The sequence below is a fragment of the Zosterops lateralis genome, assembly GCF_965231275.1.
Source record: "Zosterops lateralis genome assembly, chromosome: 6".
NCBI classification, from domain to species: Eukaryota; Metazoa; Chordata; class Aves; order Passeriformes; family Zosteropidae; genus Zosterops; species Zosterops lateralis.
In genome coordinates this window covers 49,301,598-49,314,601 of record NC_139761.1, presented here as the reverse complement: position 1 = coordinate 49,314,601, position 13,004 = coordinate 49,301,598, and the positions used below count along the sequence as shown (strand labels likewise).

Sequence of the window (13,004 nt, the reverse complement as noted above, 5' to 3'; positions counted from 1 at the left end):
AATACACATAAAAGCATGATTTAAAAAAAAGAAATCCATACTGCCATAAAACCCCCTGCATCCTATTTTATTATTTCTGTGTGTTAACTTTTGTAAGCTATCCCACCTCCTTAGAAACTGCTCTTAGCCCTTTCAGATGGTTTTGATGTATTGGAACATTTACACTACCCATTTCTCATATCAGGTGTCAGGAATATGAGAGTAGTGCATATTAAATCTGTATATAAAAATAAATAAATACTGTTGTTCTCAGAAAACAATTTTCTCTTGCAAAGTTGCAAACAAATTGTAACTATTAATGCATAAATCACTTTTACTTAAGTTCCAGTACCACACAATACCAAAAAGCTATTCACTCCACACAGAAAAAGAATTAAACACACAGATATAGAATTTCTTCCATGCACATGCAAAACAAAACTATCTTGTATTTGAAAAGAGGAAGAAGGAGCTAAAAAAATTTGATGCATCCATTAGAACTCATGCATGTTGCCTTTAAATTTCCATATAATCTAAGAACAATCATTGATATCTATCAATCATTTCTAGAAGGCTTTACAGGAATAGATTTTATACAAGCTCAAAGTTACGTACATTTGAAAGGAAGTAACTGTTTTTTATAATACAGATAAACTTCTTAGGAATCAGAAACTCCTCCACATAGTAAATAATTGTGGAATTAACTTCACTTGGTGATGTGAAAACTGCTCCAAATCATCATGTAAAGGACACAACGCAGAAAGGATGACAAACAGGGTGGGCTGTTAGTCTGCTGTTACATGAATTCCTGTGCTCTACTGTGTGTAAATACAGAGCAAGCAAACCCACAAAGCTAACTCGTGCTCCAAAACTAACAGTTGTATAATCAGTAAATTTATGAGATGGTTCTGAGGTTTTCATTGTTTCAAATGCACCATATATTAAAAGATGGTACAATTATGGCTGTTTAGTATTTTTAGATAATGAGATATTTCCTAGGAAGAAATGAAATTGCATCTAAATTGCCTCTAAATTATCTTCAATTCTTGTTTGCTACTTGTGGCATAAAGGGAAACTAACAAAGCGAGCAGCCCATTTAGTGGGCAAAGAAATACATTAAAGTGTGTTTTGTAACCTGATCCCTGATGCTTTTATCTACTTTCTCTACTTCCATTAATGTAATTTGGATCAGTGAAAGTGCACCAAAGCCAAACACATGCTGCACTCAGAGCAGGTATGGGCTGAGGCTACAACATAGTTCTAAAAATCTGCTTGGGGTTATTTGGAAAAGGCTGTGTCAAAGTTAAAGGATATCTTTTTATTCCTCACGTTCTTTTCTCTCCAGCACATTCTCCCTCCAACACTTACAGGAGGGAACAGAATTCTCAGTGAAAACATCACTAGTTTTCCATCATTTCATTAGAAATGAAACACAAGAAACACAATCCACAGGGACAAATTACAAAGGCAGAAAAGAGATCTTTTTAATGACTTACTGTTAACAGACTTCCCAAAGCAGTCAGAAAAGGCCCCTTTTTATCTGAGACAGTTTCTCACCTGGTATGGGCAGCTTCTAAAGCTTCTGTCATAAGATATGCAAACCTGAGGAATGATGGGGAGAGAGACAGCAGCAGATGGGAAAGGGAAAACAACAGGGGAAAGGTAACAGTGAGAGGCGAAAAGGGAAGAGACATAATGGAAGGAAACAAATTTAATAATAAGGGATGAAAAAAAGGAAAGAGACGAGGAATAAACATAGAAAAGTCTCCAAGCGTGGAGAATTTATAGTAAAAAATCAGAAATTATCAGGAGCTATGGAAACCATCCATACGCGTTAGCCGCACGCTGCATTCAGTGTCTGTCTCACTTATACCTGTGGTTACTCAAGTCCTGACACTTGTTCCAGCGGGGCTTTGCTCCGCGCTGAGCACGGGCAGGGTTTGTGAGCACGGGCAGGGGTTGTGAGCACGGGCAGGGGTTGTGAGCACGGGCAGGGTTTGCCGCTCCAGCAGGATCAGGGGCATCCCGGCCCATCCGCGGGGTGAGCGGGAGCAGCCCCGGGGCGGCGGTGCTGCCCGGACACCGGGACACGAACCGGTTCCCCAAACCCCGCAGGGGGACAGGTGGAAGGGAAGGTGTGCGGGCGGCGAGGCCGGAGCCCGGCACGGCCCGGGAGAGAGAGGAGATGGATAGGGGAGGGCAGGGAGCGGCCGGAGCCCGCCGTGGGGCGAGGGGCGGTGTCCGGGGGTGCCGGGGCAGGGCGGAGGGCGGGCGGCGGATAAACCCCCCGGCCGCCCCGCCCGGGAGGGCGGGATGAGTTTGAGGCGCAGGTAGCGGCCGGAGCTCCGTGGGAAGCGCTGACGCTCTCATGGAGACCCGGTTTCTCCTCGGGGCGCTGCTGTGCGCCTGCCTGCCCTCGGGTGAGTGTCCCGCCGGCTGGGGGATGGCACGGCACAGCATGGCACGGGAGGGCGGGCAGGGCAGGGCAGGGCAGTCCTGGCCATCACTAACCTGCCCCCGTTCCCTTCCAGCCCTGTGCCCGTGGGGGGCCCGGGCGCAGCTCCCGGCGGACGGGGACCCGCCGCTCCCCAGGTAAGAGCCGGCCGGGGCGCTGGGGGCTCCTCCTGGGCTGGCGGGGTGTGTGCGCTGCCCGGGCCGAGCCAACCCTGCTCTTCTCTCCCCTCAGCCGAGGCAGCACCGCGGGACCCAGGAGCAGGGCCGGCCTGGCCGCGGCGGGGCAGGTGAGGAAGCGGGGCGGGTGAGGATGCGGGGCGGGCACCACGGCACCTCACTGAGGCGGCCGAACCACCGGGATGTGCGGCTTCCCCCCGGGAAGACCCTGGAAAGAGAGCATCCCCAAATTGTATCTATGGCTCATGAGGCCTGAGGAGTTCAGGTGGTGCCCATTTCCCAGCGCCGCCGCCTGGGGAGACCCCTCTGAGGGGGGCTGGCTGTTCTGGTTCTCATCAGGATGATGCTCTGCTCGTATCTTGCCTCAATAATGGATCTGTAAATTGCTGCCATACCATCCGTGTTTTGGGTTGCTGTTCTACCCTTGCTGATTCTTTTTGACTTGCTTTAGAGCGTGTATTTTATCCCGGCCACGATGAGTGTCAGTCCTGAAGGAAAGTTTAGTGTTAGAGCAGCAAGAGAAGGTTGTGTGACTCTACTTCTAGCTTGTTCAAGACGTTGTGTTGTGCAAAGCATCCTTGCTCGAGGAAAAGCTGAGGTCTGGTCTGGCTCATCAACAATTGCTTTGAGGGAGCCTTTTTTGCTTCTCGGTAGAGGTAAACGAGCTGGCAGTGTCGGGTCTCCACAGCTCAGCACTCGGGTTTTTGGATGTGGTTTGTCTTGGCAGCTCGGCTGTGTCACTCATGGCACACCGCTGAAATGCAATTAGGGTGTGTGGCTCTCGCTCCCTTGTTCGAGGGTGGGAAAAGGAAGGATTGCTTTGTAGTCCCTGTTCGTGGCTCCTCAGAGGGAGTCGCCTTTCCCTCTGCTTTCTCCCTGCTCTTTCTGGGAAAAGCTCAGCAAAGAAGAAATGTCACATAACTGCAAACCGGTAGCCAAATCAACCACCAGTAATAGTGAATGCTCCTGGATTTAGGTTCTCCCACCAAGAATTCAAGATATAGTAATAAATTTTTTGTTTCTTTCTAGGCTAGCCTACTGAGCAGAAATCTTCAGTAAAAAGTATATTTAGGAAGAAGGAAGGGATAAAATACTGGAGTCTTGAGTAGAGTATACTTTTTACTTTACAATGGAGGGTTTTTTGGGAACTTTATAGTAAGCCAGTGCAAAGCAATGATCTTTCTAAAAATGGTAGATTTACTGACAGACTGAAGAGACTTTTAGGTGTCTTGTTTATAGCTGCTAATTTCTTTGTTCTTTCTGAAAGGAGTCTGGAATGGCAGTTTATAACACTTCACCTACAACACTGTCCTTGCCTCGGAACAGGAGAATTCACAGTATGAAATGTGGATCATCCAGTAAGTTATTTACGTTTCTACATAAAGTGGCTTGTCCTTTTTTTTCTGTATTCTTTAATCACTCTTAGGAAGAAAAGAAAATCCTAAAATAGCATTATAGGCCTTAATGACATTGTTTGGTCTCAAAGGTACCCAGGAGTATAGAAATCTGTCATGGAGTTTCACCTTGCTTTAAGTTTACATCTGGTTCTGGTTTGATAATTTGAAAGACTGTTCCTAACTGCAGATCTTGTAATAAAGAGTTTTCAAAAAGGAAATCTTCTCTTATAGTGGTATACCTAAAGATGTGGATTGATGTTTAGGCACCATAAGATGCATGTGCTGTACCTTTTTTGTGTTTGGAGATTGCTTGTTTGTTTGTTTTTGCTGAGGAAACATGCAGATGCTTTTTGTGTGTACAATCTATGGATTAGCAGGATAAGGTCCACCACCGGCTTGCACTGGTGGGCATTTGCTTGAGGAATGTCCATCTTTGGTTTATTGATTCATCTTATTTTCAGAAGTGAAGTGGACAGACTTAAAATATCTTTGCAAAAGGGTAAAGATTTTCTGTGTTAACTCTGATAAGGGTCTACGTCATGCTTGCCTTGCACAGAGGAGAAGAATGAGGCAAAATAATTCAGAGTAATTTTAGTTAGTGATGCAAACTCTCTAGTTTCTCTTCAGTCAGGCTGCTTGCATTGGATGTGGGATCTCCCTTATAGTGAATGATCTCAATTTGCATCCCATAGCTTTCCATCCCAAAAGGTAAGATCATGTGTGGAATGGACTCATAAATTGTGGTCAGGGTTGTGTCATCCCCGAAAGCCTTTAATGTCTTCAATGCACACAGTTTTCATAAGCTTTTGGGAATTGTGTAGCTAAACATGGAGGAATGGTACAGGAGTTTAGAGAAGTATAATATTGCTTAAATAAAAACTATTACCTATGAACCTCTCTCCAGAGTATGAAAAATTATAGATATATGATTGTGTATGATAAAATTGCTTTAGAAACCAGCCACTCTATACTGATAAAAATTCCTTTGTTTTTGAGGATTGCACCATCTTATTGACCAAGAACTTGTTATGCCTTTTTTTTCCCTAATACTAGATAAAGCAGCTTAAAAATAGAAGATATGCAGATCATGCTGGGAAATTTGTTATCATAATAATTGTTTGTTTCCCTGGGTTTAGTCTTTGCCTAGTGAAAGTTTCTTTAATTTGGACTAGTAGGCTTCATTTTTTGCTTCAGCTCTAGAAAAAAGCTTCCAAGATGTGTTACTGTTCAAGTGTGCAATAAAAACCACACACATAAACCCTTTGCAAGACTTGTATTAAAGTGCTTTTGTCAACAGTTTATGTGCAAGTTTATTGCTTCTTAAATAGGCCTAATATTTAAGAAATGGGAGAACAAATGTGGAGCTAGGGAGAAGAAAATATTTACAAATGTCTCATGCTAACTCATCATGTGGCTAAGATTTCAAAGGAGGATGTGGTTATGATGGTGAGAATTAGATTTTGTTGCTCTCTGTAGATATAACAGTACAAAGTTTTCAATTCCTTTCTAACTTGTATTTCTGTGAGGCAAAAACTTTCCATATGGGTTTTCCATTTCTGATGTACATGTTTTGGAGAGGTGATGTTGTTGAAGGCACACCTTAAAGATTATTAATGATTGCCCATATTTGAGGGCAAATAAAATCGGCATTATTAAATCCTCTTTTAAACAGTGGAGTACATAGGCTTGGAAGTTTCCTTTTTAAATCACAGTAAAGTGTGTGGTAAATGAAATCTATTCTTTTCTTTGCGTGAAAGAACATTAAAAAACACACCACAAAATAACCTGATCTGTTTGGTACAGTGCTCCTAATACTTAAAAAAATAGTTTTCCTTTCGGTTTCTCCAATTTAAAGAGAGATGCAAGCTGCTATAACTCTGCCCATGGAGTGGGATTTGCAAACATCTGAGGATATATGAAACAATAAACCCTCTTTATTTAAAAACCTGAACAAATGGAAACTCAAATCAATGATAAGAAAATGCAAACTAAAACAGCAAGTCAGGCTGTCAGCTGCTTTCTCTACTTTAGCAATGTCTCTAAGAAAAAATAATTCTTTGAAATACTGGTAGAACTGTGGTTATAATGAAATTATGACAGTCAGTTCTTCCTGGAATATGAGTTTTCCTTGCAGTCTGTCACTCTATAAAGATAAACCAACGTGTTTTATGTGGAATGAGTGAATGACTTTTGCAAGAGAGCTCTTTACCTTTGTGTTGTATTAGTCATTGAAAGCATTCCAGAAAGTGATGTCATGTCTTATCTGTCAATGGAACAAAAAAATTGCTATAGCACAAGCAAATGCCAAGAGAAAAGTTGTGTTAGTTTCTTGTAGCCAGGGAACATAGGATTTGAGATGTGCATCCAAATAATTGAAGTTAATGTGTAGTTATGTAGCTGTTAAACTTTTAATTTCCTTCCACACAAATCTGGTTCATGCAAAATTTAAAAATAACAAATATAAAAAAACCCCAAGCCTGAAAAATGAAACTCCTGAATATTAAGAATATCCAGAACCTGGGATAAAATATTATCTTAATAAAATAAGAACCTCAGACAGGCCAACCATATTATCTCTGGAAGTGTTGAGGCTACTGCTGAGAATTTCTAATATTCTAAACACTACAAATTTTTGTGTTGAATTGCTGTAGCAGGCATGAGTCATAGAAGTCATCGAGGATACTTGTCCCTTACAATGTGTGCTTGAGAACTGATTTCAGGAGGTGTACCAGAGCAGAAAATATGCAGCTAAATGGAAGGCTCTTGTAATTTTAGGGTTAAAATTGCATCCACCTCAGAATCCCAGAGAGGTAAATTTTACGTGCTAGAGGCAAGGAGGTACTTGGCTCTGGGCTGTCTTGCATCTTGCAATGTATGCTAGGGAAAACCTGTGCCACTGCAGGCAGGTTTCAAAGACTATGAAATTGAAGGGTAAAAAAGAATGCAGGAAATACCTGTTGTATTAATTCTCCCATAGCTGAAGAAACATCTAAAAGTTTGCACCTAGAGAAACATGCAGTGGAAATCATGCAGAGTTACAAAATACAGAATTTCAAGGATGTTGACAGCAAAAATTTAAATATTACATTTTAAGCATGTATTCTACTCTTTTATGTGTGACTCTAGATCTAATTTAGGTTTCTTGCAAATTCCTATTCTGATCTGCTTTGCTTTTTCATCTGCTCTGCTTTCCATTCAAGAATAAAATTTGTCAATTTTTAAATAATTGGTCATTTTAATACTGTGATTACCTTCAGACTCTTCAAATGAAGTACTCTTCAACTCTTGCATAGCTACATCAAAGATGTGTAATTTTTAAAGAATTTTGAAAATTATCATTCCTGTCTATTTCTGTAAATGACTCCAAATTTCTGAAACTGTTTGAGTCAAAGTTGATATGTAGGCAGAATCATAAGAACTAAAGGCATGGGCTGGATCTTGTATCTGTCTTGCTTAAGCAAAACTTTATCACTTCAGATCTCTAAATTAATCTTTCATACTTAAACTTTTTTGTCCAAGTGAATCTAGTAATTAATACCCTGAAAGAAAACCTGTGTCTAGTATTTTACATTAAGCAAATTTTTTTTCATGCTGTATCTTAAATAGTAGAAAAAGTAGTAGCTCTAGGAAGTATTTAATGTTTTACAGAAAAATACCTACAGGATGGTACACATCAGGCACAAATCTTCAAAAATTCATAGTGTACTGGTGATAATAGTGTATTACTGTGGGGTCTGACCTGAGCTCATTTGTATTCATGTGATAATTAAAGCAAAAATCAACTATTTCAAAATGAATGTTTTCTTGAATGAAAGTGAAAAAGCTTTAATTTACATGTTTCTTTGATTTAGTATCTTATCTTTTGTGTGGAATACATAGAGAAGATTTCTTTTCTTGTGCTCTGAGAGCATTTCTTTAGTGACTCTATCTAATTTCAAGATGAAGGGCTCCACACTATATAAATTATTTATTTTTTTCCTCACGAGCATGTTGGATCAGAAGACTAAATCATGGATGAGAAAGTCAGGACAGACTTCAACTGGAACTGAAATAAATTCAAGAGATTTTATGTATTCATTGGAGAAGAAATAATAGAAGAAAGCAGATGTGCATCATATCAGAGATGCAAAGCCACAAAATATATTGCATCAGTAATAATATTTCAAAATAAGTGTGTATTTTGATGAAGATGCAAGATGCCTTTGAACAGCTCTCATGATGCTGCTGAGGAGTGTCTCTGTGTGAAGCTTGGACACTGTTCTGCAGAACCCCTTGCAGTGCTGTGGACTGGATTACAGTCACACTTTTTCAAAGGCTGGGATAAATAATGGGCTCAAGGTTCTGCTGCTGCTTATAGAAGAATTTAAAAGGAGGATAAACTGAAAAGGAGATCCATGTGCTCAAGGGACTAAAATAACCCTGTCCATGGGGCTGCAGCCTAGTCAGTAATTAGGAGGGGTTAGAGTATTTAATAACAACAGAGAAGAATTCAGACCTGTGTTACAGGATGATCCCAAGCCTTCACCTTATTTGATAAAGAAGGAATTTGAGGCTGGTTGCTTTATCACAGCAATGGTGGTATTATCAGGGTGATCTGCAGGTTCTAGTGGCAACACTGGTTAGAAATGCCATTATTACTTAGGTGAGTCAAATCATGCTACTTAGGCCTACTGTTTTCCACTAGAAAAGTCTCACCAGTTTTCAGTTTCAGATTCCAAGCCAGTGCACTCAACTGGCATAATGTCAAAGGGGAAAGAGGAGCTGAGGAGTTTGTAATAGGTGTTGCTTTCAGGTTAATGGAGGACAAAATATTCTTCTGTAAGTTTTCCTAATTTCAACTTTCAGTTAGTCTTGACGCCTTTTTCCCTTTCTGCAAGTATTAAAATGTTTCTCACATTTCTGTAGGAGAGATAAAGTTTTGATGTGATCACATGGGCTAGTTTATTTGGAGAGCTCATATTCCTTTAATGGCAAAGATTAGAATGAACCCCTTGTTACAGGATATTTATTCTGAATACTTCAGGAAGTATTTCTGTGTTAATGGAGCAGAATGGGATGATTAAAGGAGGCCATATTTACAGTGGTAGGAGCACTAAATGTGACCTGAAACAATGCTGCTTTCCTCATCCCTGCTTAAGAATAACCAGTGTTTGCACACACATCTATGTAGTGTAAGGAAAGACACTTAACAATGATGTAAAAAGGGATATAAACAAATATCCCTTTTTTAACAGCTGAGATTATATTTTTTTTTTCTTAGAATCATATGTACACATTTTCCTTCATAAAGAGGAAAATGCTCGCGATTGAATAATTTGATTTTTTGATTCAAGTCTGACCAGCACCCTTTCTGCCTAAAAGAGGCAGGGACATCCTTCACAGTGACAGCAAGGGTCCCCAGGTCAGCTGACTGTTTGCTCACTCTGAACAAACATGGCTTGGAGCAGGTTACCTGAGCCATGCTCAGAGTGGAATCATTCAACCTGAAACATCAAAAGGGGGCTAGCTTCCTCTGCAGCCCAGAGGAACATGACTTGCAGCCTAATTGCGCATTATTGTGACTGAACAGGCAGCAGGGCATAATCTTAGAGAAGCAAAGAACAGAGATCAGAGCTCTGGTTACACAGGTCTCACAACACTCAAGATGAAAGAGATCAATGTCTGCCTCTCTTGACAAGAGGAACAGGCTTTTGCATTATTGACAAGATTGGTCACTGTGAGCATGTAAATGAGATGGCTCAGCCAGTGAGCTAGGGACCTTTCTGCAGCGTACTTGCATTATTTTTTATTGACCTCACACTGGCCAGGCAGGGAAAGGAGCAGGATTGTTGGGCTATCAGGCAAAGAAGCACTGCCTTTTACTTTGTCTACCTGTCTTGTTCTTTTGAGCAAGGCTTTTTTTTTTTTTTTTTTTTTTTTTTTTTTTTTTTTTTTTTTTTGTGGAGGGTGGGACACTGCTTGTTCAAACCAAGGGAATCAAAAGTAATTATTTGGATATTTTGAAAAATCATTAAATAATTACTTGTTATTTATAATGTGAATTCAAATGGAAATGATAATGGCTTGATGTTGAAAGGGAGTAAGTTTAGATGGTGAATAATAAGAAATTATTTACTATAAGGATGATGAGACATTAGAATAGGTTGTTCAGAGAAGTGTGGGTGCCCCATCCTTAGAAGTGTTCAAGGCCAGGTGGGATGGGGCTTTGAGAGACCTGGTCCAGTTGGAGTGAGATGATCTTTAAGGTCCCTTCCAACCCAAACCGTTCTAGGATAAATTTTCAAGAATGATGTATTTTTAAAGATGCCTTCAGTTTGCATCTTCCTGAAACAGCTTCTTCTGAGCAACTTATCAGCTTTTTGCAACAAAATAATCAGTTTCTATTCTAAAGTAAAAAAACCAAACTACTATGATTGCATAATAGTAAATTATTAAAATCCTTTCCTAAAAAAAAAACTTCATAGGAGCAAATACTAGCAAAATAAGTAAATGGATCACAATTTTTTAAAAAAGATATGATCACAAAGTTTAAGTGACAGGAAACATTGTTTCTGGTTGTGCACATTTTTCCTTAAACTGTGAAAACTTTTGTGATATTTTGATAGGGATCTTCACAGGGAAAATAGAAATTAAAAGAAACCCAAAAAACAACACCTCACTCCCTCCCCCAAGCCCGGACACAAACCTGTCATTGCAAGTCAGAGATCTGTGTCTTGATGGAAAATCCTTGTGGTTGCTGTAGTTGGAAGCTGTGAGATGGGAAGAGGGCAGGCAGGTAAAGATACACAGCTGGGATAAGAATATATGTATTTTTAAGGTAGCCTGCTCTCATCCTGGCAGAGCTGACTCACAGGGTGTTACTTGTGTGTGGATGTAGGCTCTGGGCTTCTTTGTGGTGCAGTACTTGTTCGCTTCCTGTGTTCATTGCTTTGAGGACTAAATACAGGTCAGACTAACAGATGTCACAGACATTTTGATTTGGCTTCTCTAAAGGTGCAATAGATTTATTAATCTGGTTGTGTAACTTGAAGTTTTCGCACCATGTTTCATTTTTGTGGGGCTGGTTAGAATTTCCAGGACGCTTTAGCAACTCCTGTTATTCTGAGTTACATTCAATAAGAAAACTGGGTCTTCAGAAAGAAAACTATCAGAAAACTTTTTTTTTTTTTTTTTTTTTTTTTTTTTTTTTTTTTTTTTTTTTTTAATGTGGCTTGTTTTTTTCCACTCAGATTCACTTGCATGTTTTAATGGAGGTGAGTGTGTCTACAGAGAGCTGTGTGACTGCAGTCGATTTAATGCAACAGGACCGAGATGCCAGACAGGTGTGTAAGGAGAGAAATCTGACTGGGTTTCTGGGATTGCACTTGTGTTCCCACAGCTACAATGACTCCTCTCTGCCTAAAGGTTCCCTTCATACTGTAGCACTTTCTCTCTCCTCTCTTTCATGTCGTTATATTTCACAGCACATTGCATGCACTGCCCCATCTCAATTCCTGTATCAAAATACCAGGGCTGTGTCTCAAGTGACTCTCCTTTTGTTAGTGTATAACACAGGTGCTGAAAGAGATCATATATGCAGGACATGGGGCCAATACAATTTTGAGACTTTTGATGGACTCTATTATTACTTTTCTGGGAAATCCACATATGCCCTTGTGAGACACACTGAATTAGATGAACAGAGCTTTTCCATACAGGTAGGGAATAGTGCTTCTACATTCTTTTGAACTGTTGTTGAATGTACTAATGATGTATTCATTTTAAGAGATTAAAAATAACTAGTGATAATAATAGGGGGTTGTAAAATGTAATCTAGATGTGATTTTAACATGATGTGGGTTACCAGGGACCACAGCATAGAATGTAAACAGCTGGAATAAGGCTGATGTTGTGTCCTTCCAAAGCCTGCTTTGTTCACTCAAGGCTGTGAAAAGACCATTCTACTCCATGACCATGCCTATGAAAACACTGCTCAGTTTTTTCCACAAGAGGGGGACCAAACTTCTTGTTCCCATGCTGAGTGCTGATTTGGGGATTTTAGTTCAGTTACGTGTTTATTGCAAAGAATTTGATTAAAACGTTGACTTTGTGATTTTATTTGGCAGGTGAATAATGATCCTGAATGTCATTCTTCTCCTTATTCCTGCAAAAGGTCCATTGGTTTATTCTTTTCTGGAGATGAACAGATAAAGATGAGCAGTGAAGTCACCTACAAAGGATTCAGGTAATTGCAGTCATGTTCCTAATGCTGTAGTTACACTGGAATTAACTTCATGGTACCATTTTGATAACAAAGAGGTAAACTTATTCCTTGGTAGGCTGAAAAAGTATCCAGACCACAGCTGCGATAATTAATTTCCATTTACAGAGTAGTGTCTTAGAAAGGTGATACCTAAATTAGTGGTATATGGAATTAAGTATAATCACTGGCATTCATGATTTTTGCTGTTATTTGCAAATCCATCTGGTTTAGTGGAGTTATTCAGTATTTGCATCAGGGATTTTCAGTTGTATGAGGAAGGCATCAGCAAGTAATTTATTTTTAATGGTTATGTTTAATAATGTGATATTATTTTTGCTTCTATGTGTTATGCCAGAGTACAATTACCTTATGTTGTTGGAAACTTACACATTCAGAAACTAGCTGGATACTTCCTGGTCAGGCACCAGTATGCCTTCACCCTGGCTTGGGATGGTACATCTGCAGTGTACATTAAAATGGCACCAGAGTACCTGGGCAAAACCCACGGACTGTGTGGAAACAATAATGCTGTTCTGCAGGATGATCTGGAAACTAGTTATGGTGAGTATTTCAGCTACTTCCTGCTATGTGATGTGGTGGGTTTAGGGTTTTTTCCTGGTGAAATGAATGTTGCTTTGCTCAGATTTCAGTTGTAATGCTGATTGAATTTAAGATTGGTGACTTTTGAAATGGAAAATATGATATGGAAATACTTCTGCTGAATGGTATTTAGTGATGAGGGCAAATTTCAGTGC

The 13,004-nt window shown here is 40.0% G+C and overlaps 1 protein-coding gene across 1 annotated transcript in view; it reads left to right on the top strand.

Annotated features, from left to right (window-relative positions):
• Positions 1 to 10,878: 10,878 nt before the first annotated feature.
• OTOG (otogelin) overlaps positions 10,879 to 13,004 on the top strand; it is a gene marked incomplete at its 3' end in the record, with an annotated part of 84,024 nt that continues 81,898 nt past the window's right edge. Inside the window, exons 1-4 of the mRNA XM_083863970.1 lie at positions 10,879 to 11,329; positions 11,550 to 11,704; positions 12,113 to 12,231; positions 12,605 to 12,810. Of these exons, the coding sequence (XP_083720096.1) occupies positions 11,212 to 11,329; positions 11,550 to 11,704; positions 12,113 to 12,231; positions 12,605 to 12,810 (598 nt within the window). The 5' untranslated portion in view covers positions 10,879 to 11,211. The remainder of the gene's footprint in view (positions 11,330 to 11,549; positions 11,705 to 12,112; positions 12,232 to 12,604; positions 12,811 to 13,004) is intronic.